This window comes from Vulpes lagopus, chromosome 1 (genome assembly GCF_018345385.1).
Source record: "Vulpes lagopus strain Blue_001 chromosome 1, ASM1834538v1, whole genome shotgun sequence".
NCBI lineage: Eukaryota > Metazoa > Chordata > Mammalia > Carnivora > Canidae > Vulpes > Vulpes lagopus.
Window position 1 is genome coordinate 482,998 of NC_054824.1, and position 25,684 is coordinate 508,681.

General features: G+C 56.5%; 1 protein-coding gene across 1 annotated transcript in view; it reads left to right on the plus strand.

Moving 5' to 3' along the window:
• LOC121473266 overlaps window positions 1–20,487 on the plus strand; it is a 36,082-nt gene extending 15,595 nt beyond the window's left edge. The window contains exon 5 of the mRNA XM_041725364.1: window positions 19,873–20,487. Within this exon, the coding sequence (XP_041581298.1) occupies window positions 19,873–20,341 (469 nt within the window). The 3' untranslated portion in view covers window positions 20,342–20,487. The remainder of the gene's footprint in view (window positions 1–19,872) is intronic.
• Window positions 20,488–25,684: the final 5,197 nt, after the last annotated feature.

A 25,684-nucleotide genomic window follows, 5' to 3' on the forward strand; every position in this document is an offset into this window, starting at 1 on the left:
GCTGGGGGGCCTGTGAACGTGTCCACTGTCCCGGGGCCGGGAGGGCACTGCCAGGGGGCCTTTGGCGCTGACTGAGGTCAGGACGCCGGTGTTAGCCACCCGCCAGGACCCACCTGTGTCGCGGCCAGGCCAACCTGTGCCCCAGGGTCCCTGAATCCCCAGGTGACTCAAACACGGAACTGGGATGACCTGACGGTGCAGGTGTCTGGGAGCTGGAGGAGGCACCTGCTGCTGGTGGCGGGGGGCAGCGGCACAGGGCCCGGAGGCCCCGGGAGGCCCGGCCGCACCGACCGCCTGTCACCTCGAGGGGCTCCCGTCCACGGAGCTGGGCCAGCTGCCAGGGCGCGGCGGGCGGAGCTCCGGCCACAGCATTGCAGAGCGGAACGGCCCAGAATGAGTTTCGAGTCACAGGTCAGCTCTCCACAAGCTTCCACCCACTCCCTGGGCGAGGACTGCAACACCTGTACCAAGACCGCTGTCCTCAGCCTCTTCCCGGGAAGGTGGACAAAGTGTTCCATTAGTCACTCGCCCGTCGGAGCGACGCTGAGTCTCAATGAGTGCGAGCAAAATCCCATCCAAATAGTCTGCAACCTGAGAAAAACTTTTATTTATTTTTATTTTTTTTTGAGAAAAACTTTTAAAATAACTAGAGGGGAAGAGAAGGGGAAAAAATAATACGTGCAAGCATATATATAAACCAGAAGGAAGAAAATGCAAAGCTTTGATAGTTCTTCTTCTTCTGTGATTTATCTTTAGGACACACTTAACTTTAGTGATTTCTTTTTTTAAGAGGAATTGAATAATTGATGGAAAACATGTCTCATGAAGTATTGTGTATCCATGAAAAAGCTGACAATGAAGGATGTCCACCGGGTACTACTGAGCGAGGAAAGCAGGGTTCAGGAGAGAGATAAAATGGTTGTGCACACAACAGGCCATGCCTAGAGCCGTTCTCATATTTGTGTGAGATCACAGGAGCATGGAAACACGCAGAAGAATAAGGAGTTCACAGGTTTCACACACGCACGTCCCCTGCTGATGAATTCTTTCATCATTTATAGGTCTAAAAATGTATTTATTTTGCCTTTGCTTTTGAAAACTGTTCTCATGAGGCAAAGGATTCCAGGTCGACAATGTTTTATTTTAAAATTTTAAAATTATTTTTAAGGTTTTATCTATTCGTTTGAGAGAGAGACGTAGAGAGAGAACGTGCATTCGCAGGGGGAGGGGTAGAGGCCGAGGGAGAAGCAGGCTCCCCATTGAGCAAGGAGCCCGATGCAGGACTCGATCCCAGGACCCCGGGAAAGCCGACACTCAACCACGGAGCCCCCCAAGTACCCCGACGTTGACAATGATATTGCAAAACTTTAAAGACGTTGGCCAGCCGTCTTCTGGCTCATGTTGTTCCTGATAGGAAGCCACCTGCCATTCTTTTTCCTCTGTACATGATGGGTCATTCTTGACCGTCTTTAAGATTACCTCTTTAAAAAATAAATAAGGGATCCCTGGGTGGCGCAGCAGTTTGGTGCCTGCCTTTGGCCCAGGGCGCGATCCTGGAGACCCGGGATTGAATCCCACATCAGGCTCCCGGTGCATGGAGTCTGCTTCTCCCTCTGCCTATGTCTCTGCCTCTCTCTCTCTCTCTCTCTCTCTCTCTCTCTGTGACTATCATAAATAAATAAAAAAATTAAAAAATAAATAAAATAAAAATAAAATAAAATATAAAAAAAGATTACCTCTTTATAATCGGTTTTAAGCAATTTATGATGCAGCCGTGGTGCAGTTCACACTTCTGGTCTGGGATTTGTCGAGTTGCATGCATTTGTGGTCTATAGTTTTCATCAGATTTGGAAAGGTTTTCTATAGCTCATCGATACACTACTCATTTAAAAAATTAACAGACTTTATTTTTTAGAACAATATTAGATTTGCAGAAAAACTGAGCAGATAGTACAGAAAGCTCCCGCATTACTTCCCCTCCCCCTGCCACCACCACCCACTCAGTTTCCCCTATTATTAACATCTGGAATCAGTGTGCATATTTGTTACAGTTAATGAGCAATACTGATATATTATCATTAACTAAAGTCCATAATTTACATTAAAGTTAACTCTTTGTGTTGCACATTCTGTTTTTTTTTTTTTTTTAAGATTTTATTTATTTATTTATGAGAGACACAGAGAGAGGCAGAGACCCAGGCAGAGGGAGAAGCAGGCTCCCTGCTTCGAGTCCCGACGCGGGACTCGATCCCGGCTCCCCAGGGTCACAGCCTGGGCTGAAGGCGGCGCTAAACCGCGGAGTCCCCTGGACTGGGGTTTTGACAAGTTCATAACGGTCACGTGTCTTCCATTCCAAGATCATGCAGAGTAGCTTCGACGCCCTGAAATCCTGCGCTCCGGGCCCTGCCTGGTGTCTCCGTCCCCTGGGAGCGTGGCAACCACATCGTTTCAGGGTCTTTGGTTTCACATTTCCCAGAATATCCCGTGGCTGGCATCACAGGGCACACGGGCTTCAGTTTGGCTTCTTTCACTTAGTTAATGCTTCTCCGTGTCTTTTTGTCCCGTGACAGCTCATTTCTTGTCAGCACCAAGCACTATTCTGGGCCTGGGTGTGTCCCAGCGGGTTCACCATCCGCCGACTGAAGGGCATCCTGGATGCCTCCAGTTTAAGGTAATACGGATAAGGGGCCATAAAGATTTGTGTGCAGGTGTTTGTATGGACATAGTTTTCAACTCAATTGGGTAAATACCCAGGAGTTCATATGTGAGAGTATATGGGAAGACTCTGTTTGGCTTTGTAAGAAACTCCCAAAGTGGCTAATCCATTTTGCACTCCCACCGCCAAAAATGACAGTTCTTGTTCTATACCCTCACCAGCATTTGGTATTGTCAAAAAAATTTTTTTAGCCACTCTCATAGGTGTGTACTGTCATTTTAGGATTGCAATCCCCCAAAACGTATGATGTTGAACATCTTCTCATATACTTAGTTGACATCTATATATATCTACTTTGGTAAAGTGTGTTTTCCAAAATTTTGCCTATTTTTAAATCATTCTTTGAATATTTCAGATACAAGCCCTTTATCAGATGTGTGTTTTGCAAACACTTTTTTCCAATCCATAACCCGATTTTTTATTCTTTTGATAGTGTTTTTCAAAGAGTAGGAGTTTTTATTTTTAATAAGGTCTTACTCATCCATTTTTTTCTTTCATTGGCCTTTGAAATTGGTCACACTTTCAGTGAAATATCACACACCCACTGCTAACCTCAAAGCCACTTGGATTTCCTCCAGCATCATCTTCTAGAAGCTATATAGTTCAATGTTTTACATTTATTCTTCAACTCATTTTGAGTTAATTTTGTGAAAGTCTAAGGTCTGTGTCCAGATTTATTTTTTCAGAATAATTTTCTTTTTCTATATTTTTTCTTTTTTTCTTTTTAATTTTTTTAAAATTTATTTACGATAGTCACAGAGAGAGAGAGAGAGAGAAGAGGCAGAGATACAGGCAGAGGGAGAAGCAGGCTCCATGCACCGGGAGCCCGACGTGGGATTCGATCCCGGGTCTCTAGGATCGCGCCCTGGGCCAAAGGCAGGCGCTAAACCGCTGCGCCACCCAGGGAATCCCCTTTTTCTATATTTTTTCATGTTCCATTTGCCCTCAACTCTTGATGGGTTTCTTTCCACTATGAGGTGACCCAAACATTCATTTCCAAGGAGTCCAGATCTCCGGTGAGTCTGTTTTCCTTGCATTACTTGGTTTTCCACTAACCTTTGGGTCCAGACATCACCTCTGCAGCTCCACAGCAGCAGTCGGGTTTCCCTCTTGTAGCTGGAGTCTCACCAGGCCACGCCCTGCCCCTTTCTCTGCCTAGTGATTCAATGGCAGGAGGAGCCCAAAAGGACCAGGTGGCAGCTTCAATTTCCAATTCATTACAATTAATATACCTTCTCTTGAGAACTAAAACATTTAAACCAGCACAGAACAAAATTATGGGGACACAAAGCAGAAGGACTCACATGAGTCATTAGGATATTGGTGACAGAGACCATGGTTCCCGTCGATCTTTTGATTCCTAGACTCTGGTTATGGCAGGGAGAGTATTGGCTGCTTGTTCAAAGGATGTGCTGTATCCTGTAGGAGACTACTCAGATTAAAACACTTAGTGGGTGTTTTTTTTTAAGATTTTATTTATTTATCCATGAGAGACACACAGAGAGAGAAAGAGACAGAGACACAGGCAGAGGGAGAAGCAGGCTCCCTGCGGGGAGGCCGACGTGGAACTCGATCCCAGGACCCCAGGATCATGCCCTGGGCTGAGGGTGGCACTAAACCGCTGAGCCACCCAGGGATCCCCATTAGTGGGTGTTTTCAACTGAATAGGGTTGTAAGTGAGTCAGGCCATCATCTAACACAGCAGGTGCTTCTGCGCGCTGGGTGCCGTGGGCGACACGAGCGTGATACCTGGGCTCCCTGTGTGTGTCCATGCCTCACAAGTAAAGAGACCACGTCCTGGCCGGATTCCAGCCAGCTCCAGCTGCCCTGGGTGCTCCGAGGCCCCTGGCCCTGGGCCGCCTTCGAGACTGCTTGGAAGTCTTTCCCGGACAAAGAGCACCTCAGTTTTAAGGTGATGACGGGTTTGGCAGTGGCAGGCAGCACAGGAGGAGATGCTCAAAGCTTCCCCAGGTGTCTTCTGTGGCTCCTCTAGCCAACAGCCCTGCCTGGAGGGTCTGCCGGGAGAGCAGGCACTGGCCGGCTGGCCGATGGCTGGGTTCTGTTCCCCGAGCCACCTCCGGGACGCTGTGCTGAAGCCATAGACTCATTTCACATCGGAGACGTTTCCTCCAGGTCTCACTCTGTCCCCCCTTTTGCCTCAAGCCTGAAGGCCTCTTCCTGTCGGTTTGCCGAGAGATTTCTCAACTAGAAAACAATCAATTGATGCAGCTACAAAAACTCTCGGTGGTTTTGCAGTTGGAGTATTATTTTTTTTTAAAGATCTTATTTATTTATTCATGAGAGAGACACAGAGAGAGGCAGACACAGGCGGAGAGAGAAGCAGGCTCCACGCAGGGAGCCGATGCCGGATTCGATCTCGGGACTCCAGGGTCACGCCCTGGGCCGAAGGCAGTTGCTCAACCACTGAACCCCCCAGGCGTCCCTGCAGTTAGATCATTAATTTGCTTGCAGGCTGTATTGTGTCTACGGCTCCTGGCCACGTGTGTGAATAGTCATATGAGGATGCACATGCACACATGCATACAACACACAAACACATGTGCTCGTGCACACGTGCAGCACGCACACTCAGGCACAGCTGCTCACACACGCACAAGCATGTACGCATATGTGCACACACACACACACACAGAGGTCATGTTCCTTGCTCCCGGCCACCTTGCCCCGCTGTGTCCTGCCCCTGCACCTCATAGGACGGAGAGGGAGCTGGTGGAAAAGGGATGACCAAATGTGCTTTCATTCCCAAGCCCAGTCAGGATTCAACTTCTCCAGTTTCTTCTCTAATCTTACAACTTCTCAGAAAGAGGGATTGGTTTTAACTTTATAGGGTGCCTCCTAGTTAAAGCTCTGGCCCTACGGGTGCCCATCCCCGTTGAAGGATGTGGAGAGCACCGCAGAAGAGGAGCCCAGACAACTTTCACCAATGATACGAGACCTTCCCACGCCAGCCCAGGCAAAAGTCCTGAGCACGTGGCCTTTGACGGCGGCAAGCAGCAGGGGAGACGACGGCTGGAGACCGCGCTCAGGGGGCTGGTGACTGCGGGCGCCACTGAGCGTAGGCCAGCAGCACCTCGCCCGGCGGTGCTGTCAGCGAACACCCTTCTCAAGCCTCGTGGAAATGAGGCTGATAAACAACACGCGACCCTGACCAAGAAGGGCGGGGAACGGGGGATGGGATTCTGTTCTTTAGTTTGTGAACAAAGAAACCAATTCTGGCAATTTACACCAAGATATATCGTTAGGCTGCGAGGAGCTCCAGGAATTCATGGGAGGTTTTGAAAATAGGCAAGAAGCAAGACCGCCGTGTGGGAAGCCGGGGGCCGCAGGCACAGGCAGCAGGAGGAGGGGCAGGATCGGGGCATTTGCGCAGGGGCCCTTCCAGCATTCCGGTAAGTCACGGACCAAGGGACAGAGAGAGCTGAAGGACGCCTGCTTAGCCACTGTCCCCCTCTGACGCTGGAGGGCTCTGATGGCCGCGTCCTCCCGCTGAGGGCAGGCAGGCTGGCCAGAGATGATTAATTTACTGTGTTAGTGAAAGACAACTACCCGATGCCACTTCCTAGCAAAGGACGGACAATTCCTAGCAGTGCATGTCCACTTGGGGACCCTCCACTTAGAAAGACGGTGACCTCGGGAAGGTGTTGGAGGTGCCATGATTACGTTGCCCTTGCTGTCGGGGTCAGAGGGGTTCCTCGATACCATCTCTAATTCTGCTCCAGATGAGAAGTCGTGAGGAGGAAGTGCTCTGACGGTGGGTCCCATGAATCAGTGCTGTGGCCCTCACATTTCTGAGGTCTCCACGCACGAGCCTCTGAGGGCAGGAGAAAGGGCAAACCATCTAGTCCAGCCTCCCTCACCGCCTCTCAGCGGCATCTCCTTTCTTCCGAGTTTTGCCGTCTTTCTTCCAGCTGATGTGTGGCTGCTTCGGAGGACAGTCACTCCGGGGAGACCCAAGTGTCGGGGAGCGGGTCGCACACCAACATGAGGCCGGACCCCCGAATGCCTGGTGGGAGAGAAAATACAGCGGGATGGTGTCCCTTGCACCGCCGGGGTCATGCGGGTCACAGGCAAAGAGGCAGCCTTCAGGTGTGCGGGTCCCGGGGAAGCAGGACGACGGTCGCCCGGGAACGGGAGGGGTCGGCCTCAGCCCGGCAGCCAGGTGACCCTCGGGGGGAGGTGGTGGCCCAGAAGCCTCAGCAGCAGCTCCCGTGCTGCGTCCTGTGCCCTTCCCGCTTCCGGCGACCTGTCCTCTCTGTTGTCTTTTGCTTCCCTTCCTGTTCTTGGCGGCCAGCTCCGTGTGCCGCTGTCCAGCCCACGCGGGGAACTGGCTGTCGCCGGCCTCTGGCCAGCCCCGGCCTCTGGCTCTCAGGCTCAAGGGCCTGCGGGGGCCGGAGATGGGAGAGCATCGGGCCCTGCAGGGGCTCCTCTGCGTGGTCTTCGGGGTGTCCAGACCGTAGCACGGGGAGCGAGGGGCTAGGGCGTGACTGCCAGGGCTGGGGAGAGACACAGAGACAGAGACAGAGAGACAGACACAGAGACAGAGACAGAGACACAGAGAGACAGAGACAGACGCCCATCTCGGGAGAGGTGGAGGCAGAGGGGTGCAGGGAGGAAGGCAAAGGAAGAGGAGAGGCGACAATGTTTGCTGAAGAGCAACCTTCCCCCTTTCACCGCTTCTGTGAGTCGGTCCGCACAGTCCTGCTGAAGCAGACATATGACTTCTCTCATTTTATGGATGAGGACACGGACGCTCAGGGCGGTTCAGGGGCTTGTCTGGCTCCAAACCTCTAAGTCCTTATTCTTGGAGAAGTTGCAGGAGAAACTTAAAAGGAGGAGAGTGAGAGGCAAAGACCTACGACACAGTTTTCCAAAGACGGATGCAGCCGTGCAGACGGTGCAGAGAGGCTGTGTCCCTAAATTAACTAGAACAAGTCGACGGGCACGTGTGACTTAGGCCACGGGGGCAAGTATATTGACTTCCCTGGGAGGGACGGGAGAAGGCGGCTTGGGTGCGGTGGAAAGAGCGCCGTGTCTGTGTGTATCGGGTCGCGCAGTAGGGTCTGGAGGGGGACGGAGGGCACAGCAGGGCTCGCTGGGGTGGAAGAGAGTCCCCCAGAGTGCGTCATGGAGGCCTGGCCAGGACCCCACCCCGAGTAGCGCAGGCAGCTGGGCAGGCCGAGCTCCGCGAGCACACAGGGAACCGAAATGGGCGACAAGGGCCCGGGGAGGAGGCATCCCCACCTCGGGGAAGCTGGGAGGGTGAAGGGGGCGACAGGGGCTCCACAGGGCTGTGGGCAGGGCTCGGGCCCATCAGCACCAGGACTGGCCACCCCATCAGGGCAAGAGACATGCCGGTGGGCTTGGGGTGTTGCCCCCGAGTGAGGCCTCGGAGGAGCTGCTGAGCCACGGGTGTGCCCGCTGGTCGGGGGTCAGAGGAGGACGGAGGCAGGAGAGCCGCACAGGGGGTCCCGCCGTCAGATGCCGCCTCCTGGTCTGACACCATAAGGGAAGAGGGGGGCGCAGGCCAGCAGTTCCGTGGCGGAGACCGTAGCAGCGCTATGTGGCTTCCAGTAGCAGTGCTGAGGCCTTGCCCTGTGGCACAGGGAGGGCGCGCTGTGGGCTCTCCTGGTTTGCTCTGCAAACAGCCCTCGGAGCACTCACCAGCCTGCTACAGTAACGCCGCGTAACAAGTTGCCCCCGTGCTTGCTGCCTCGCAGCGATCGCGTCATCCCACCGGGTCTGTGGTTCCCTAGGCCAGCCCTGGTTCAGGCCGTGGCTAGACTGCGTCTCTTCTGGGGATGAAGCAAGCGCTTCCGATGGGGTGAGGGCAGCAGCGGGGGAGCTCAGAGCAGAGACACGCGGTGCTTTCCTGGCTGCCCCCTGCCACTGCACGCCCGTTGGCAGCCAACCCAACATTAGCGGACGTGCAGTGTGCCCCTCCCACCACGGGAGCCCTGGGCGTGAGCGTTCACTGAGCACCTCGTCTTACAGGTAAGAAAACACGGGGCTCAGGGTGGATTCGTTCATCAGCAGCTCTCTTGCCCCCGTGGCGCGTCACCTCCAGTAGGAGCACCGTAGGCCCAATGGCGGGCGGGGGGCAAATATAGGATTTCTTGGTCTGTTCAGTTGCAGATACCTGTCACATGACCCTGAGCCAGTTTAAGCAGAAGATGAACACAGGGCAGGGGCACTTCCGGAAGTACTGACTCAGAGCTCAGCACCTTGTCTCCAGCCTGCTCCTCCAAGATCGCCTGGTGTCGCCCACAATCTGCGCCAGCGAAACAGACGTCTGGGCTCCACTTTCCACCCCTGGAGCCACAGGGGGAACACCAGGTGCCTTTAGTGAAGACTAACAGGTGGAAGGAAGAGACATTTGCTACATCCTTGGGTATTTAATGTCTAAATACAAACCTTTCAGAGAAAAGTTGGCTTCCTACTCTTCCATCAAATTGAAGGGGGTTCGAGCTGATGCTGACGGACACAGCATCACAATTTTTGATGATCCATTATCAGGTGGTTTTTGACACATAACTCTGGAGGAGCCCGAACCGTTGAGTACTGTTGCTATAGAAACACTCTGTATATGAACAGTTTCCTCAAAAATTCTATCTCTAAAAATGAGAGCTAGGAAGAGAACTGATGCTGGGAACCCCCTATCGCTTTAGAAAGAAGTATCAGGCCCCCAAGGACAAACCAGCTGGAAAACCCCAGCCTCAAGCACGGTACTAAGAGAGGCATTTTTTTTTTTTTTTTTTTTTTTTTTTTTTTTTTTTAGTTTTGCAGCCCTCTTTATTGGATTTTAAGTTTTATTTTTAACTACAAAAGCAATACCCACAAAGAAACATCACAAAGGGATGTGCAGGAGGTAAACAAAGCCCCACCCCCATTCTCATGTACATATACATTTCTCCCCCAAAATGATATTAATATTATGACAAACATTTTCTACTCCCTTTTATAAATTAGTACCGGTTACAGATTATTTCAGAACAGTGATCTATCATAATTCCCTAAAACATCTCATTGTTGAATGTTTTGTTAGTCTCCAATCATTTATTAAAATAGATAACATTGAAAAAAAAATAGATAACATTGGAATAAACATTCAGGAACACACTTTTTTGTTCTGGTTAAAATGATCTCCCTATGATAAATTCCCCAAAGTGTTAGGCAAAATATTGTTATTTTTATGAAATGTGTTGTTTTCTTAACTTGATTACAAGTTTCTTGACAATTGGAAGCAAGTCTTTGAAACTACTATGGTGGGCAGACCCTAGGGAAATCCCTTCCCTGTGGGTATGGGCAGGACCTGTGACTTGCTTCTAACCAATGGAATGCTGGAAAGATGATTAGATGTACACAATTAGTGGACAAGATTACACGAATCTTACAGCTGCTAGGAAATGAATAAGAGAGGCATTTTAATAGAAGTTCTCTTTGATGGTAGTTATTTATCAAAATGTACGACATTTATGCTATTTGGATCAAATATGTAGTACTAGTAAATACGACGATGATTTCATCCAGAGTGAATTCACTTTTTAAGCTGAAGTATGGTTTACACACAAGGTCGTATTAGTTTCGGGTGTACAACGCGGGGACCTGACAGATCTGTGCGCGACTCCGCGCTCGCCACCTGCTACAGCGTTACTGACTATATCCCCTACACTGTGCTTTCATCTTCCACCTGGAAGTTTGTGCTTCTTTTTTTTTTTTTAAATATTTTATTTATTTATTTATGATAGACATAGAGACGGGGGTGGGGGGCAGAGACACAGGCAGAGGGAGAAGCAGGCTCCATGCCGGGAGCCCGACGCGGGACTCGATCCTGGGACTCCAGGATCGCTCCCTGGGCCAAAGGCAGGTGCTAAACCACTGAGCCACCCAGGGGTCCCTGAAGTTTGTGCTTCTTGATCCCCTCCCTGCTTCACCCCTTCCCCTGTCTCTGGCAGCATTTTGCACATCTACACTGTTGTGCAACCGCCAGTTCCATTTCCAAAATGTTCTCGTCACCTCCCTCCCAAAAGTCCCTGGATAACATCGACTTTTCTTCTTATTTTATACTTTTTTTTTCATCACAGAAAATAGGAGGGGGTGATCAGTAAAACAAATAAACAAACTTGTAAGCCCTAAAAGTATATTACTTTAGGATAAAAGTGTGTAAGGGAGGGATTGAGAATATGAATTCAAGCACAGAGAAAAGCAATGGGACATTCTCCTGGGTTTCAAATATTTTCTTTAGAATCCATTAGATCCGTTTAAAATAGTGATACAGCAGTTTCTAAATGTAAATTTTTGCCATAGACCAGAAACCATTCTTTGCAAATATTTCAACACATGATAAAAATTTTAAGTGTAAATTTTGTTTTAAAAGGAATTTGTTTAAGTGGGGAGTCTGATGAGGACTCGATCCCAGGACCCTGAGGTCATGACCTGAGCTGAAGTCAGATGCTTCACCGACTGAGCACCCAGGTGCCCCACAATTTAAAATTGTGAAGGGGTTCACAATCTTAAAAAATCTTTTAAAAACTTTTACACAAAAAGCTTTGTTTCATGCTGTTCTGGAGGATTTAGGAAGGCTCACGGCCTGGGAGCACCCTCCCTGCCCTCAGCTGAATCCTGGCACGTGACACCCATTCATTCTCTAGCTACCCCCCCCCCCCCCCCGAGCACCTGTGGCCCATGCCCCGGCTGTGGTTGCTCCTATAGGAAAGGGACACTGGAAATTAGATGTAAAAACTCCATTGAGACTGAAAAGGATGCTGCCACATTCAATGGCGGCGAGAGGAGGGGAGCTGGGGCTGGGCAGCCAGCAGGGGAGCCAGTGCCCTCGCCCTCGCCCTCGCCCTCGTCTGCCTTGGAGCTGCCGCCTGCTGTGGGGGAGGGGTGCAGGGGAAGCAGCAGCTGCAGGTGACCATGACTCCTGGACCCAGCACTGAGGGTGCAGACAAGGCCGCTAGCGGAGAGGAGGGGAGTGTGGCTTTAATCAAGTTCGAAAAGGCCTGCTAAGCTTTGCGGAAGCTCTGGGACGGAGGGAGCCCCCCAGGCTAGCAAGGACGAGCTCCAGGACACGGTGGGACCTGAAGTGGGGTCTCAGAAAACTGGATCCCTGGATGGAGAAGCAGGTGCAACCCTGGGGATCACCCGCTAGCCTGGCAGGAAGCAGAGCAGGGGAGGTGAATGGCCCTGCAGGGGGAAGTCACAAGGTCACCCACACTTACAACGTTTGGGGGGCGCGTTACGTAAGATTTTTCTATGAGTTTTACTTCTTAAAATGACTTTGTGGAAAGGAGTTCGCTGCATTGCAATTATTTCCAGAGGTTCCAGGAAAAGGAGAGAAAGAATATACTTTGGGCAATCTCACAGAAGTTACCAGAGTCTTCCTGTCCCTGCAGGTACCCTTGGGCCGGATGGGCACCCAGCAGGCCGCGGGGTTCGACGGGGGGGTTGCCCCCTCAGCTGGCCCGGGCAAGGCACAGCACTAGGTGGGTGGCCTGGTCTGCGGGTATAGACGTCGGGCGGGCAAGCAGCCCCGGAGCCAGCCTCCCAGGACTCTCTGCGCGGGCCCCGGCGCTTGTTCAGCCACGAGGGGGATCTTAGAGGACTTACGAGCTCCTCTGCATGTAGCGGCCAGAAGTGGAGCATCTGCCCGGCCCAACGGTGAGCAAAGTCTGGAAACAGAGACTCTCGGGGCGGCTGTGCCACACGTGATGCTCGGTGGGGCCGTCCAGAGTCTTTGGCAGTGACGTCGTCTGTGTGGGCCGTGCTGTGCCCGAGTGAGCACACGCGTGTGTCCACATCCGGACAGTGAAAGAGCAGACTTGGGGTCAGACAGACGCGGGTGTGAACTGTGGCTTGGAACCCTAGACTCACTTCTCGTTAGCTGCATCGTTTGGGGCCAAGTGGCAGCTTCTCAAACCCGTGGAAGGGTTTGCAAGCTCGCCCTGCTCAGGCCCACTGCACGCAGATCTGAGGCGCTCCGTGGACGCGGGAAGACGCTCGGGAGCCTCCCAGGGGCCCCCGTAAGCAGCACCCTCCTCCCTGCTGGGACCTTCAAGGAGATGAGACCCCGCCTGGTCCCTGGGCCACCGCGTGCAACGTCTCTGGGCACCTCGTCCTCGTGCAGGAGGACACGAGCCCCCGCGTTTCCGCGGCTTCCCCTGCAGCCTGCCCAACCCGGGTCTGAACCAACACCCTCATTTGAGGGGCTTGTTGCGAAGAACAAACGACATAACAGTAGGAAGGTGCCAAGCGCACGTGGCTTTCCCAGCGCCCCTCAGGAGGGTCGCTAACCGTGGAGGACGGGACCATGTCCCGTCCATGTCGGGGCGCATCCACCCCTAGTTCTTTTTTCTGTGGGAGGCACGTGGGCCTGCTCAGCCCCCCGCGGGGTTTCCAAGAACGACGAGGGGCGCTGGGCCGGTGCTGCGGCTGGGGAAGGGGCGGCCTTCACGCAGGCACCCGCCCCCCAGACGAGGGAACCGGCTCCCCTGGGGCTGCCCTGCCCTCCTGTCGCTGCAGATCGCAGAATTCACTCAGACATGGTCATGACGGAGGAGAAAAACCAAACAGAGGAGGCAAACACGGGGAGGTGACGGAGACGCCAGGGCCGAGTATCTGCTGTTCTTCCTCCCAAGTTGTCAGACGAAGCTCTTTCCCCGACCGTCTTTTGAAAAACCAGGAGAAGGACTTCCCTGAATTACAAGGATTTGGGGCAAAATCCCTATTTGATGCGTGAAGTCCGCCGTGACTCCGAGGCCCAGGGTGGGCACCGAGCTCACCGCGGCGAGGGCTCCTACGCACGACTCGCTCGGCTCCCCGGAAGCCGCGGCCAGCAGGCTGGGGACGCGCCCGCGCCGCTTGCCACCGAGGGCACTTGCAGGGCCTCGTCTGGGGCCAGGCTTCAGAGCCCCGAGCACGGCAGCAGGCCCCGCAGTGGCCACAGGGCAGGACGCAAACAGGCCCATCTGGCGACAACCTCAAAACGGCCATAAGCTCCGGGCGTCCAGGCGCAGGCACCACAGAAGGCGACTTCCAGCCCACCCGGACCGGCTGGCGGAGGTCGGACCAGCCCCGCAGCCCAGGAACAAATCCACCCGGTCGGGGGGACAATCCTCTCAAGGTGCCGTTGGGTCCTGGTGGCTGGTCCCCTGGTGAGAACGTTCGCGTCCCTGTTCATCAGGGCGACTGGTCTGCCACCCTCCCCTGTGGCAGGGCCCTGGCCCGGCTGGGGAGAAGGTGACGCTGGCCTCCGAGAACTCGTCTCCAAGTTTTCCTTCCATTTCTGTTTTTTTGAAACAGCTTCAGCGGAACAGGTGTCACCTCCTCTGCGTTTGCTAGAGCTCCCCTGCGAAGCCGTCCGGCCCTGGACTCTTGTTTGTCGGGAGTTTTTTATTTTATTTTATTTTTATTTTTATTTTTTTTATTCCTGCTTCAATCTCCTTGCTGGTTGTGGGTCTGTTCGCATTTTCTACTTCTTCCGGTTCCAGTTTTGGTAGTTTATGCGTCTCCAGGAAGACGGCCAGCGCTTCCCGGCAGCATAACCTGTTGTCAGGTGGTTACTCGTAGTGTGTTCTTGGAACTGCTTTTATTTCTTCTATGTTGGTTGTGATTCCTCCTCTTTCATTCATGATTTTATTTATTTGGGTCCTTCCTCTTTTCTTTTTGGTAAGTCTGGGCCAGGAGTTTATCGACGTTTTTAATTCTTTCACAGAACCAGCCTCTAGTCTCATGGATCTGTTCTACTGTTGTTCTGGTTTCCGTTTCATTGATTTCTGCTCGAATCTTTATTATTTCTCTCCTCCCGCTGGGCTTAAGCTTTATTTGATGTTCTTTCCCCAGCTCCTTTAGGGGTGAGTTTAGCTCGTGTATTTGAGACTTTTCTTGTTTCTTGAGAAAGGCTTGTGCTGCTGTGTACTTCCAAGGTCTGTCTTTTTGTGTCCTGAAGGTTTTGAACAGTTGTGTTTCCATTTTCATTTGTTTCCATGAATTCTTAAAATTCTTCTTTAATTTCCTGGTTGACCCACTCATTCTTTAGTAGGATGCTCTTTAGCTTCCATGTATTTGAGTTCTTTCCAAATTTCCTCATGTAACTGAGCTCCAGTTTCAAAGCCTGCGGTCTGAAAATACACAGGGGATGATCCCAATCTTTTGGTGTCAGTTGAGACCCGATTTGTGACCAAGTATGTGGTCTCTTCTGGAGAATGTTGCGTGTGCCCTAGAGAAGAACATGTATCCTGTCACTTTAGGATGGAATGTTCTGTGTGTATCTGTGAAGTCCGTGTGGTCCAGGGTGGCATCCGGAGCCTTGTTTCTCCTTGTTGACCTTCGGTTTAGGTGACCTGTCCTTTGCTGTGGGCCTCTACTGCTATTATGTTATTACTGATGCATTTCTTTAATTTTGTTATTAATTGGCTTATATATTTGGCTGCTCCCATGTTAGGGGCATAAATATGTATAATTGTTAGGTCTTCTTGTTGGATAGACCCTTTAGTATGATATAGTGTCTCTCGTCATCTCTTTGGTTTAATTTTTTTTTAATTTTTTTATTTATTTATGATAGTCACAGAGAGAGAGAGAGAGGCAGAGACACAGGCAGAGGGAGAAGCAGGCTCCATGCACCGGGAGCCTGATGTGGGATTCGATCCCGGGTCTCCAGGATCGCGCCCTGGGCCAAAGGCAGGCGCCAAACCGCTGTGCCACCCAGGGATCCCGCATCTCTTTGGTTTAAAACCTAATTTTCCTGGTGTAAGGGTTGCCACCCCAGCTTTCTTTTGATGTCCGTTAGCATGATTCTTGCTTTTGCACCCTCTCACTTTCAATCTGGAGGTGTCTTTGCATCTAAAATGAGTCTCTTGCAGACAGCTTATCGACAGGTCTTGCTTTTTTTTTTTTTTTTTAAATCTAATCTGATACCCTGTGTGTTTTGGTTGGAGCATTTAGCCCATTAACATTCAGAGTACTGATTAAAAGATGGGAATTCAGCACCACTGCATCCCCTGTAGTCACGGTTTCTGTGCATTGTCCCTGTCCCTGTCTGGTCTATCTTACTTTTGGGCTCTCTGTTCACTTAAAGGATGCTTCTTAACACTTCTTGTAGGGCTGGTTTGGTGATCACAAATTCTTTTAGTTTCTGTCCATCCTGGAAACTTTTTATCTCTCCTCCTATTCTGAAAGGCATCCTAGTTGGATAAAGTATGCTTGGCTGTGTATTTCCTCGTGTAGCAGCCGGAATATACCACGTCAGCCTTTTCTGACCTGCCAGGTCTCTGTGGATGGGTCTGCTGCCAGTCTAAGGTTTCTATCCCTGTAGGTTATGGACCTCTTGTCCCGAGCTGCTTTTAGGATTTTCTCTTTGCCTCTGAGATTAGCAAGTTTCACTATTATATGTTGGGGTGTTGACCTATTTTTATTGATTTTGAGGGAGGTTCTCTGAGCCTCCTGGACTTGGAGGAGTCTGGGCACTTCCTTCCCCAGATTCGGCAAATTCTCAGCTGTAATTTACTCCAATATATCTTCTGCCCCCTTCTTCTTGGATCCCCATTATTCTAATATTGTTTTGTATTTGGTATCACTTACCTCTCAAATCCTCCCCTGGTGATCCAGTGGCTGTTTATCTCTCTTTTTCTCAGCTTTTTATTACCCATCATTCTGTCTTCCATAGCACTAATTCTCTCTTCTGTCTCATTTATCCTATAGCAGTTAGAGCCTCCACTTTTTATTGCATGTCAGTAACAGCCTTTTTAATCTCAGCTTGATTAATTTTAGTTCTTTTATTTCTCCAGAAAGGGATTCTCTAATGTCTCCTATGCTTTTTCAAGCTCAGCTACTATCTTTATACTTATTGTTCTGAACTCTAGTTCTGATATCTTACTTAGACCCATACTAAGTTCCTGGTAGTCAGTATTACCCCAAGTTCTTTTTTTTTTTTTTGAGGTCAATTTTTCTGTCTTGTCATTCTGTGCATAGGAGGATAGATGAACAAGGGAATAAAATGCTAAAATGGCAACAACCACCTCAGAGAAATATGCAAAATAAAGCAATCAGAAGAGACCCAAAACTGGGAGAAAAAAATATAATCAGACAGGTTAACAGAATAGAGCAATACACTGGGTCCTGTGTGGATTTTGATCTGTTTGTTAGAAAACAAGATCCCAACATTACAAAGAAAGAAAAACTTATATATGTACAAAAATAAAATTAAACACAGTAAAAGGATAAAACGTAAATGTAAAAATGAAAATTAAAAAAAAGAACAAACAGGTGCATAGAACAGAGCAATACACTGTGTCTTGAGCGTAGTTTGGTCAGTTTGTTAGAAGAAACCACATCTGGAAATTGTAAAGGAAGAACAATTTATGTATATACAAACATGGAAGTGATACAGTGGAAGGATGGAATGTAACCATAAAAATAAAACTTAAAAAAGATTCTAAAAAAAAGTCGGGGGCAAGGGCCCTTGGGTCACCGCCCAGGGCGCTCCCTGAAGGGCCCCGCGGAGGGAGGGGTGGGAGGAGCGGTGGTGGGGTGGGGGAGGAGGACGGGGCGCTCCAGGCTGGAGGCTTGAATCTGCTCCCCCCCCCCTGCCCCCTGCGATGCGCGGGCCCCTGCGTCCGCCCGCACCGGCCCCGCAGCCCTGCGGGTCGCAGCTGGGGGTGACCCGCGGCTGGGCCTGAGGAGGGGCCTGAGGCCGGGCTGACTTTCCACGGCGACCGCAGCCAGGGGGGAGGGGGGCAGCGCAGACACGCAGTGGCTCCCGCCCACGGCTACTCCCGCCCACAGATACTCCCGCACAGCTACTCCCACGCACAGCTACTCCCACACCCAGCTACTCCCGCGCCCAGCTACTCCCGCGCCCAGCTACTCCCGCGCCCAGCTACTCCCACACCGAGCTACTCCCACACCAAGCTACTCCCGCACCCAGCAACTCCTGCACACAGCTGCTCCCGCGCCCAGCTGCTCCTGCACCCAGCTACTCCCACTCACAGCTACTCCCCGCACTACTCCCGCAAGCGGTGACTAGAATGAGCAGGGACACCGAGTAAGACCTCCTTTCAAGACTTTCCCATGAGTCATTGTTCCATGAAGAGGCCAAACTTCAAGAATCACGTCAAGCATCAAATCGTCCACGAACCATCTCCCTGGTGCCGGTGTGCAGGCCGTCGTGCAGGCTGTCATGCCCCGCGGCCACGGGCACCCTCTGGCGGCTCCGAGCGCTGCTCACCTTGCTGCCCGCACGGCTGCTGTGCCCGCCACTTGGCCATGGAGCCCGACAACGTGCAAGGCCCTGAGGCACCTGCAGCTGCGGGGGGAGGGCCTGGCCAGACTCTGGGGAAGCCGCGTCCCAGCTGGAAAGGCTCCTGGACAGTTACCTGGGGCCACACTCGCCGTGGGGCCGCTCAGGAGCACTCCTGCCTGGGGCCGCGGGACCTACGGGCGCAGGGAGGCACAGGCTGCTCGGGCCGCGGGGATGCAGGCGGGAGTCCTCAGCCCCTGGTGGTGGCTCCTCCCGGGCGAGCAGGCGGGGGCTGCAGGCACCGAGCCCATGGGGCGTCGGGGAGCCACCGGGGCCCAGCTCTCACATCTGACACGTCCACGGTCACACTGGTTTGGTGTGGAAACCTGACGCTACAGCTTTGGTTTTTAAGCTCCCGTGAGCACCCCTGAAAGGCTTCAGGGATTGAGGGAAGGGGCCTCAAAAGCTCATTGGACGCAGCTCCCTGCTTCCTGGCCGGCCACACCTAGAAGGTTCCAAGAGCCCTGACCTGCGAGGACCCCGGGTACCCAGTGGCTGTGGATGGGAGCACGGTGACACAAGTTCACCTGCAGCCACCGGGCCGACCAGCGCATCCTCCACATGTTCCCTGCCTGGCGTGGAGCGTGGGCCAGGAGCCACCACTTGTGCTGCGCGGGTGGATGAGGCCTGGTGCTGCCCTGCACGCAGGCCGTGCATGTGCTGCCAGGCCGCGGGCACCAGGTGAGCATGCACACACATGTGCCCACAGGTTGGCCCGTGTGCGACCCACTCCCCTCCCACCCGTGCACCGCCTGTGGATCCCGACGCTTGTGCCAACGACATGACGTGAGGGTCCCTTAAACTCCCTTACGTTCCTTTGCTCACTTACATTTTTCTGCTTTGGTTAAAAAAAAGTGACGAGCGTTCTGGGCACTGGGGGGAGTATCGGCATTTCAGGGGAGATGATGTGGCACACGCGTGTGACGGTCCCAGCCAGCCGCGTTCACCGCCGGGCGATTGACCACGACCGACAGCACTTACACAGGATGCAGAGTCACCCCCAAAACAAAGCCGAGGGCCTATGTTATTCTAAAAGCACACCGCCGTGACGTCTGTCCCCGTGGCGTGCTCCTCGGCTCACGACCTCTCAGCAGGGCGGCGGGCGAGCTCATTACCGGCTGCGTCGAGCTCTGTCGTCAGAATTCTCTGTGACACGTAAATGGCCTTACTTTGGAGTTCACCTTTTTGTTTCTTTTTTCTTGCGGGATTTCTGAGGGCTGCGCTGCGCCAGGCACCAAGGGGGCTCCCTGGGGGTGGTGGCCCACAGAGCGGCGGGCCCAGGGGAGAGGACGCCCACGAGGATGCCGCCATGCAGGCCACGCTGACCTGGCCCCCGCCTCCCGGTGCCCCAGCCTGCTGTGGCTCCCACTCCCGGGACAGTCCTGCGTCACCCTGGCCCTGGCCCGCGGCACCCATATCCCCAGTCCCAGCTCCCTGCAGGCCTCGTGCTGCGGGCAGGCCTGAGAGACCGGCTACCCCGCAAGGCCCTCGCCGCCCAGTGCCGGGTGCCCCGGGACAGGGTCAGGGACAGGCCCTGGGCTCGGGAGGGGGGCGGCGTGAGCTTGAGCGGGGAGCCCGGTGGGTTGCTCTGCAGATAACCCGGGATGAATGACGGCCTTGGGCCCCCGCCCTTCCGTTGGGCCAGGGGACCGCTCCGCCGTCCTCCAAACTTCCCAAGGGGCCGAGGCTGCTTCTCTCAGGGCGCTAGGCCTCCCCTCGGCCTAGAGCCCCCCTCCGCTCCCACCTCCGGGGATCCTCCTGTGCCACCTGTGTCCCCCTGGCTCACCCCCGGTCCCGTGCTCCTTGGCCACATCTGCTTACTGGGCTCTTTGCTTTGCAGATGCACTGTTGCTGCAAAGCTCTTCTTCCTCGGAGACCCCGGGACAGTTCCTGGTTCCCCCCCGGGTCACAAGCCAGGCCTGGAGACGTCCACTGCGGTCGCTCACACAGCTCGCCTCCCGCCAGCATGGGGACGACGAAGGGACACGAAGCTCAGGGAGAAGGCGGACTGGCTCCTCGTGGGCCCGAGGCGGGTGCTGAGCTGCGGACAGTGGCGGGGGAGGGGCACGTGCGCCGCGGCCCACCGGGTGGGTGGGAGCCAGGTGCTTCAGCACCGCGAGGACCCCTCTCCCACCTCCGTGTCTTGCAGCCACCGCAGGGGAGAGGGGGACGGCCGCCGTGGCCACTGCGGGAACGTGGCGAGAGCGGCCGCGACGGGTACACCGGAGGGCCAGGCCCTGGGGAGGCCGTGGGCCTCATGGCTGGGCGGCCGTGGCTGTGTATTTTGGATTTGTCTGATTATTCAATGATGAATATGCCAATGCCCCGTCCTCCTTCCAGGCCCCCCGCGGACATTTGTCGAGCACCCACTACGTGTTAGGTGTTACACGTTGTCGTTTTAGAAAACACTTGAGCATTTCTTAGGCCGCCCGACCATCCGGTTTGTCACCTCCCAGGCCTCCCGGGGTCTTTGCTTTAGGCCTTAGCATTTGGCCACACGCCCCAGGGCCCCTCAGCTGCGGGGGCTCGGACACGCGCACCCCCGGGTTGTGGTTAGGGCAGCGGGCGCAGCGCCTACTGCCTGAGGACGCCACGCGCCATCGTGCAGGGACACGCCAGCTTCTCCTCGTTGCCTGCCTCTTGGTATGAGGGACCCGACGGCTTCGTATAAATAGCTCTGCGTGTGAGAGCTCGGCACGACGACGCGTCGCCAGCTCCGTGCTCCCTCCTTACTCTCCTCGGATTTGCAGCCTCTCGACAACCCCAGTCTCCATCCAGCCCGGGCCCTGAGTCCCCGGGAGGCTCCCAGGAGCCTGGGAGGCAGTTGGGACTCAGTGTTTCCACGCCAACTCGTTCTTTCCCCAGACGCAGGTGGGAGAAAGGACACCAGCTTCAACACCCGACTGGCACCAGTTTGGAGCCGGGTGAAGTCAGCGTTTCACTGGGGCTCCACAAACCACGCGTAGTGAGGGCCCAGGAGTAGGATGTCCTCAGGCCCCTGGGCACGCAGGTCCTCGGCCCTGAGCTCAGGAAAAGACGGGGTGACGTCTCCACGACTGTTTCTCCCTTTTATCGTGCGGGGTGTGTATGAAACCAGAACCGTCTTCCTCCATCTCCGTCCAGAGGCTGACAGTTGGGAGAAAATTAGCCTCCAGCCGCTCCCCATTTCTTCCCCTGTGCACGAGGAATCCCAAGCAGCCCCGGAGAGCTCCACTCTCCTGGGACACGGTGTCTCCAAATATATTCTCATTGGTGGGAGGGTTTCAGGGCAAAGGTAGCGTGGAGAGAGCCACACCCCCCTCTGCGATGATGGGACAAGTAGAGGATTAGGTTCTGGCACGTTCTGTGGCTCTGGGCTCAGGGCCACGGTGCCCAACACGTTACGGGAGTGAGAGGGAAGGCCCAGACTCCTGGGGAGCGGGACAGGTGAGTAGGAACACCCAGGACCCTCCGATGATGGCAATGCTCGGTGCTGTCACCAGAACAGGGACCTTGGGGGCTATTCAGACTGTGCCTGGCGCTTCCATGGCCCCTGGCGCATGACAGGTGCGCGTGACAGGTGCCCCCGGGAGCGGCCTCGTGGGGCAGGTGCACTCACGTACCTTTGTTTCACGCGCGTCCCGACTTCAGCACTGGCTTCCCCCCTCTAGGACGCCTGCTCCCAGCTCCGCTCTGTCTTTTGAAGCCGAGGCCCAGAGGCAGAACTCAGAGGCGTCCCCTCTGCGAGCCGAGGGCATCGGTCCTCACGGCTCTGCGCGCTGCCCCAGTGCCGCCACTACCGCTCCACACAAGGGGTCTGCAAGGTAAAACCGCCTCAAATCCCGGTCAGGAAGCCCCTGGATGCCCCAGGGACACGTCCCGCACAGACTTCCCGCGGGCCCCCAGCTGCGGACTGTTGCCTGGCGCCTCCCCTGCGTGTCCCACCTGGATTCCTGCCTTGTCGGGGATGCTGGGAGCCCTGCACGCTCCTGCAGCGGCTGCGGGTGACTGTCCTTGCAGGAGAGGGGGAGCGGGCGAGCGCCAGGGCCCCGAGGCAGGAGAGCGGCGGGGCTGCTGGGTGGGGCCTCCAGGTGGGCCAGGGACCCCCTCCTCTGCTCCTTGGACGGTGGGCACAGACCCTGCGGCTCTGCTGGCCGTGAACTCACTCACCCGCCTGAGGCTGTTCGACTCTGCCTGAGCCTGAGGGGTCCTTCCGGGCAGTGTCCGCGTCCCACGGGGCGCTGCTGGCAGGGCTACCCCGCGAGAGCAGCCTCACTGTGTCCCTCTCGCGTGTCCACAGCCGTGTGGGTCTCACTGTCCCCGGAGGCGCAGAGCCCTGGGTGGAGCGGTTCCCTGACTGGGTGCTTCTGGCGCGTCCCGGCCTTGCGGACCATGCCGGCTTCCCCGGCCCCAGGGCCCACCCCGGTCTGAGCAGGACCCCCAGCCCCGAGGGGCTCAGGCCCCCAGCACCTCGCCTGTCGGACGTTCACGACAGCGTCCGACCCAAGCAGGTGCCCTTGCAGCTCCCAGCGTCCAGGGGCTGCTCCCGGGGTAGGTCAGGGACCCCGCAGGCTCCCGGGCTCCCCTCTGGCTGCTGCCCTGGCCCAGGCCTCTCCACTCTGCTTCTCGACCCTGCGTGAATCTGTGGACATGTTTGCGTCCCCAGCTCCTGGGTGGCGCGACCTGCTCTGACGTCATCTTCTGTGTCTGGCTCACGGTCGGGCTCCACGTCCCTTGTGCCCCGTGACTGGCTGTGACGGAGTGACTCCGCCCAGAGCTCCGGGGACACTGCCACAGAGGCCCCGGCTCCTGCAGGACCCACCTGACCCCCCACCTGACCCCCCGCCAGGAGCCCCTGCGGTCTCCACTCCTGCGGCCGGTGACCCCGCTCAGCCCCAGGCGGACGCCGTAGCAGTCGGGTCGCTCGCGCTCCAGCCGTGGTTCACCCGGGTTCCCGCGTCGCTGCTACCACACGGCCCCAGTCCGGGTGCGGCCCTCGCGTGGCTCCTGGGCGGCGGGGTGGGGCCAGGCGCCAGGCCGAGGCTCACAGCTGTGGGCAGTTCCTGCTCCGGAGGCCGGGGCCCGGGTCGTGCATGCGTTCACCTGGCCTCAGGAAGGAGGCAGGCAGCCCTCGCCCCAGAACGGCCACGGGGAGAAGGGCTGGGAGGCCGTGCGTGGCCTGGCCCCGGGCAGTGAGGAGCGTCGCCTCTGACCCCCTCCCACGGGGTCCGGATGCTTCCCGACCCCTGCCGCCGGGAGCACAGAGCCATCTCCTCCGCTCCAGGGAGGCGCGGCAGCTCGTGGGGACTCAGGGGAGCCCGGGGACACAGGCCAGAGAACCTGGCCCAGCAGAGGGCCCCCCTGCACCTCGAGGAAGCCTGGGCGGCCACTGCCCACCCGGCCAGGCCTCCAAGGCGCCGGCGCCCGCATGGACCTCTGTGCGGGGCTCCAGGTGGGCCGGGCCGTGCTGGACACCCTGACTCGCACATGCTCCCTCGGAACTGGGCGTGGGGCTCCGCGTGGGCAGCCGAGGCGTCGCCCTGAACAGCGGCCTCGTGAGTGGACGGGGTCCCGGCAGCGGGGACAGAGACCGGGCAGGTGCCTCGGTCCCCCTGGGCTGAGGCCTGGTGTGGCCGACACGCTGAGGGAGCCCAGACTGGCATCCGAGGCCCAGAGCAGCTGCCCTGGAAGGTCCCGGGGCCCCCGGGCTGGTACCCAGAGATGACACAGGGCCACCGCTGCTCCCGTGCCGACCCCACAAGCGACGGGGCTGCAGCGGCGTGTATGTGGCCCCGCTCTGTGGTCCCCGTCCCACTCCAACGCCTGCGGCAGTGCCCGCTGCCTCCCCGCCAAGCCCCGTCGGGCCCCGGGCCGCAGCCCCAGCCCTGGGAGCTGCCTGGAGCCCAGAGCCGGGCCAGGGCGGAGGCCCCATGCGACGGGGAGCCACACGCGCTTCGCCTTCCCGGGGCGCCGACTGTACCCCCGAGCTCCCGGGGAGCAGGGGGCTGGGTGCAGCCTCCCACCTGAGGGTCTCTGGGTCTGGCCCCGTGAGCCCAGCGAAAGGCCAGAGGGACTCCGGGTCCTGGGGGTCAGACCCTGGCTGGGGTTGGGGGCCTGTTCCTCCGCAGCTTCCCAGCAAGCCGAGCAGCTTCTCGGAGGTTCCTCAGGGAACAGGCCGGGCCCCTGGGACACCCCCAGTCTTGAGCCTGCTGACCCGGCCCGGCCACGGCTGCCCTTTCCCAGCCCCGAAGGCCACCAGGCCCCAGGCCGCCAGCTGCCCTCTGGGCTATGCGCCCCCCGGACTCCCGCAGCAACACAGGCCCTTTCCTTTGAAGGGGCCCCACGCAATTGAGGAAAGGTGTGACTCGCAGCCACTCCCACCTGTGCGGCTCCCAGAGGCCAGGCCGGGCGCTTCCAAGCCGAGGGCCCGCAGCAGGGGCAGCACCCCGACGCCTCTGCCGTGCGGCCCGGCCTCCCCGAGTGGCGAGTCCTGGGGTGCAGCCATTTGCAGGCGCCTCTGCTGCCAGGCCGCGGCCTCACGGCCCGTCTGGTTATTCGGCCTGAGAGCCCGGGGTCTCTGCTCCGTGGCCGGGGGCGCCCGCTGGCTGCACCGGGGGCGGGGGGGTGCTCCGTAGCTCATGCTGCAGCCTCATCCCGGAGGCGCCGGGGCCCCCAGGTCGGAGCTGGTGGCGCTGGGGGGCGGGAGGGACCACGTGCTCTGGGGCCAGGGGCCTGCTGTGTCCGAGGCCACAGTTGGTGCAAATTGCCCGTGGAGACGCCCAAAGAGAAGAGCCAGCAGGTGGGCTGGGTTTTCTGTGCGACCCATCGCCACCGCCTGGGGGTCCTGGGCCCCCCATGCATGTGGACGCCCACGTCGCTGCTGTGACTGCCGGCCTGGCAGGGGGAGGCGGGGAGGAGTGGACACGGGCACTGGAGACGCCCGGGCTGCGGAGGTGGGGATGGAGGGAACCCCGTCTGCCCGAGGCCCCCAGACCTGGAGACAGGCGCCCCTCGGCGGAGGCACTGCCCTGTGGCAGCTGGGGGCTGGCCTGGGGCTCCGCGGCCATGCAGGTGTGCAGGGCCCGGTGCCCGGAGGAGGCCGGCGAGCCCGAGGCAAGTTCACGAGCGTGTGCCCGGCCTGTCCCGCCTCGTCCACTTGCCTGTCGGCTGCTGGGGAGAGCCGCGAGGACAGAGACCTCAAGCCTTTGCAGTTTCTCCCAGAGGCCGGCAGGACGGGCAAGGGGCTGGACTCCCCTAGAGCGGGCCTCGTGGGGCGGGGGGCGGCATGGGGAACGGGGCAGGCATGAGGGAGGGCGGGACCCCGAGACATCCCGCTGCGCTGGGGGCGCGGCGCCAGCAGGACCCAACCTCCCCAGTGGGGTCCACAGCTGCAGATGCAGGGGGGCCGGTACTGGTCTCCCCGGTGCCGTGCATCGCCTGGGGTTTGCACCGCGCCTTTCACGAGCCCGGGGGGAAAGCCACCGTCGCTGCACGTCGTCTGGGGTTCTCACATGGGGCCCCTGGACACAGCACCTGCGGGTTCTAGAGCTGGTTAGAAGTGCAGCTTCCCGGGCAGCCCGGGTGGCTCAGCGGTTTAGCACCACCTTCAGTCCAGGGCCTGACCCTGGCGACCCAGGATCCAGTCCCACATCGGGCTCCCTGCATGGAGCCTG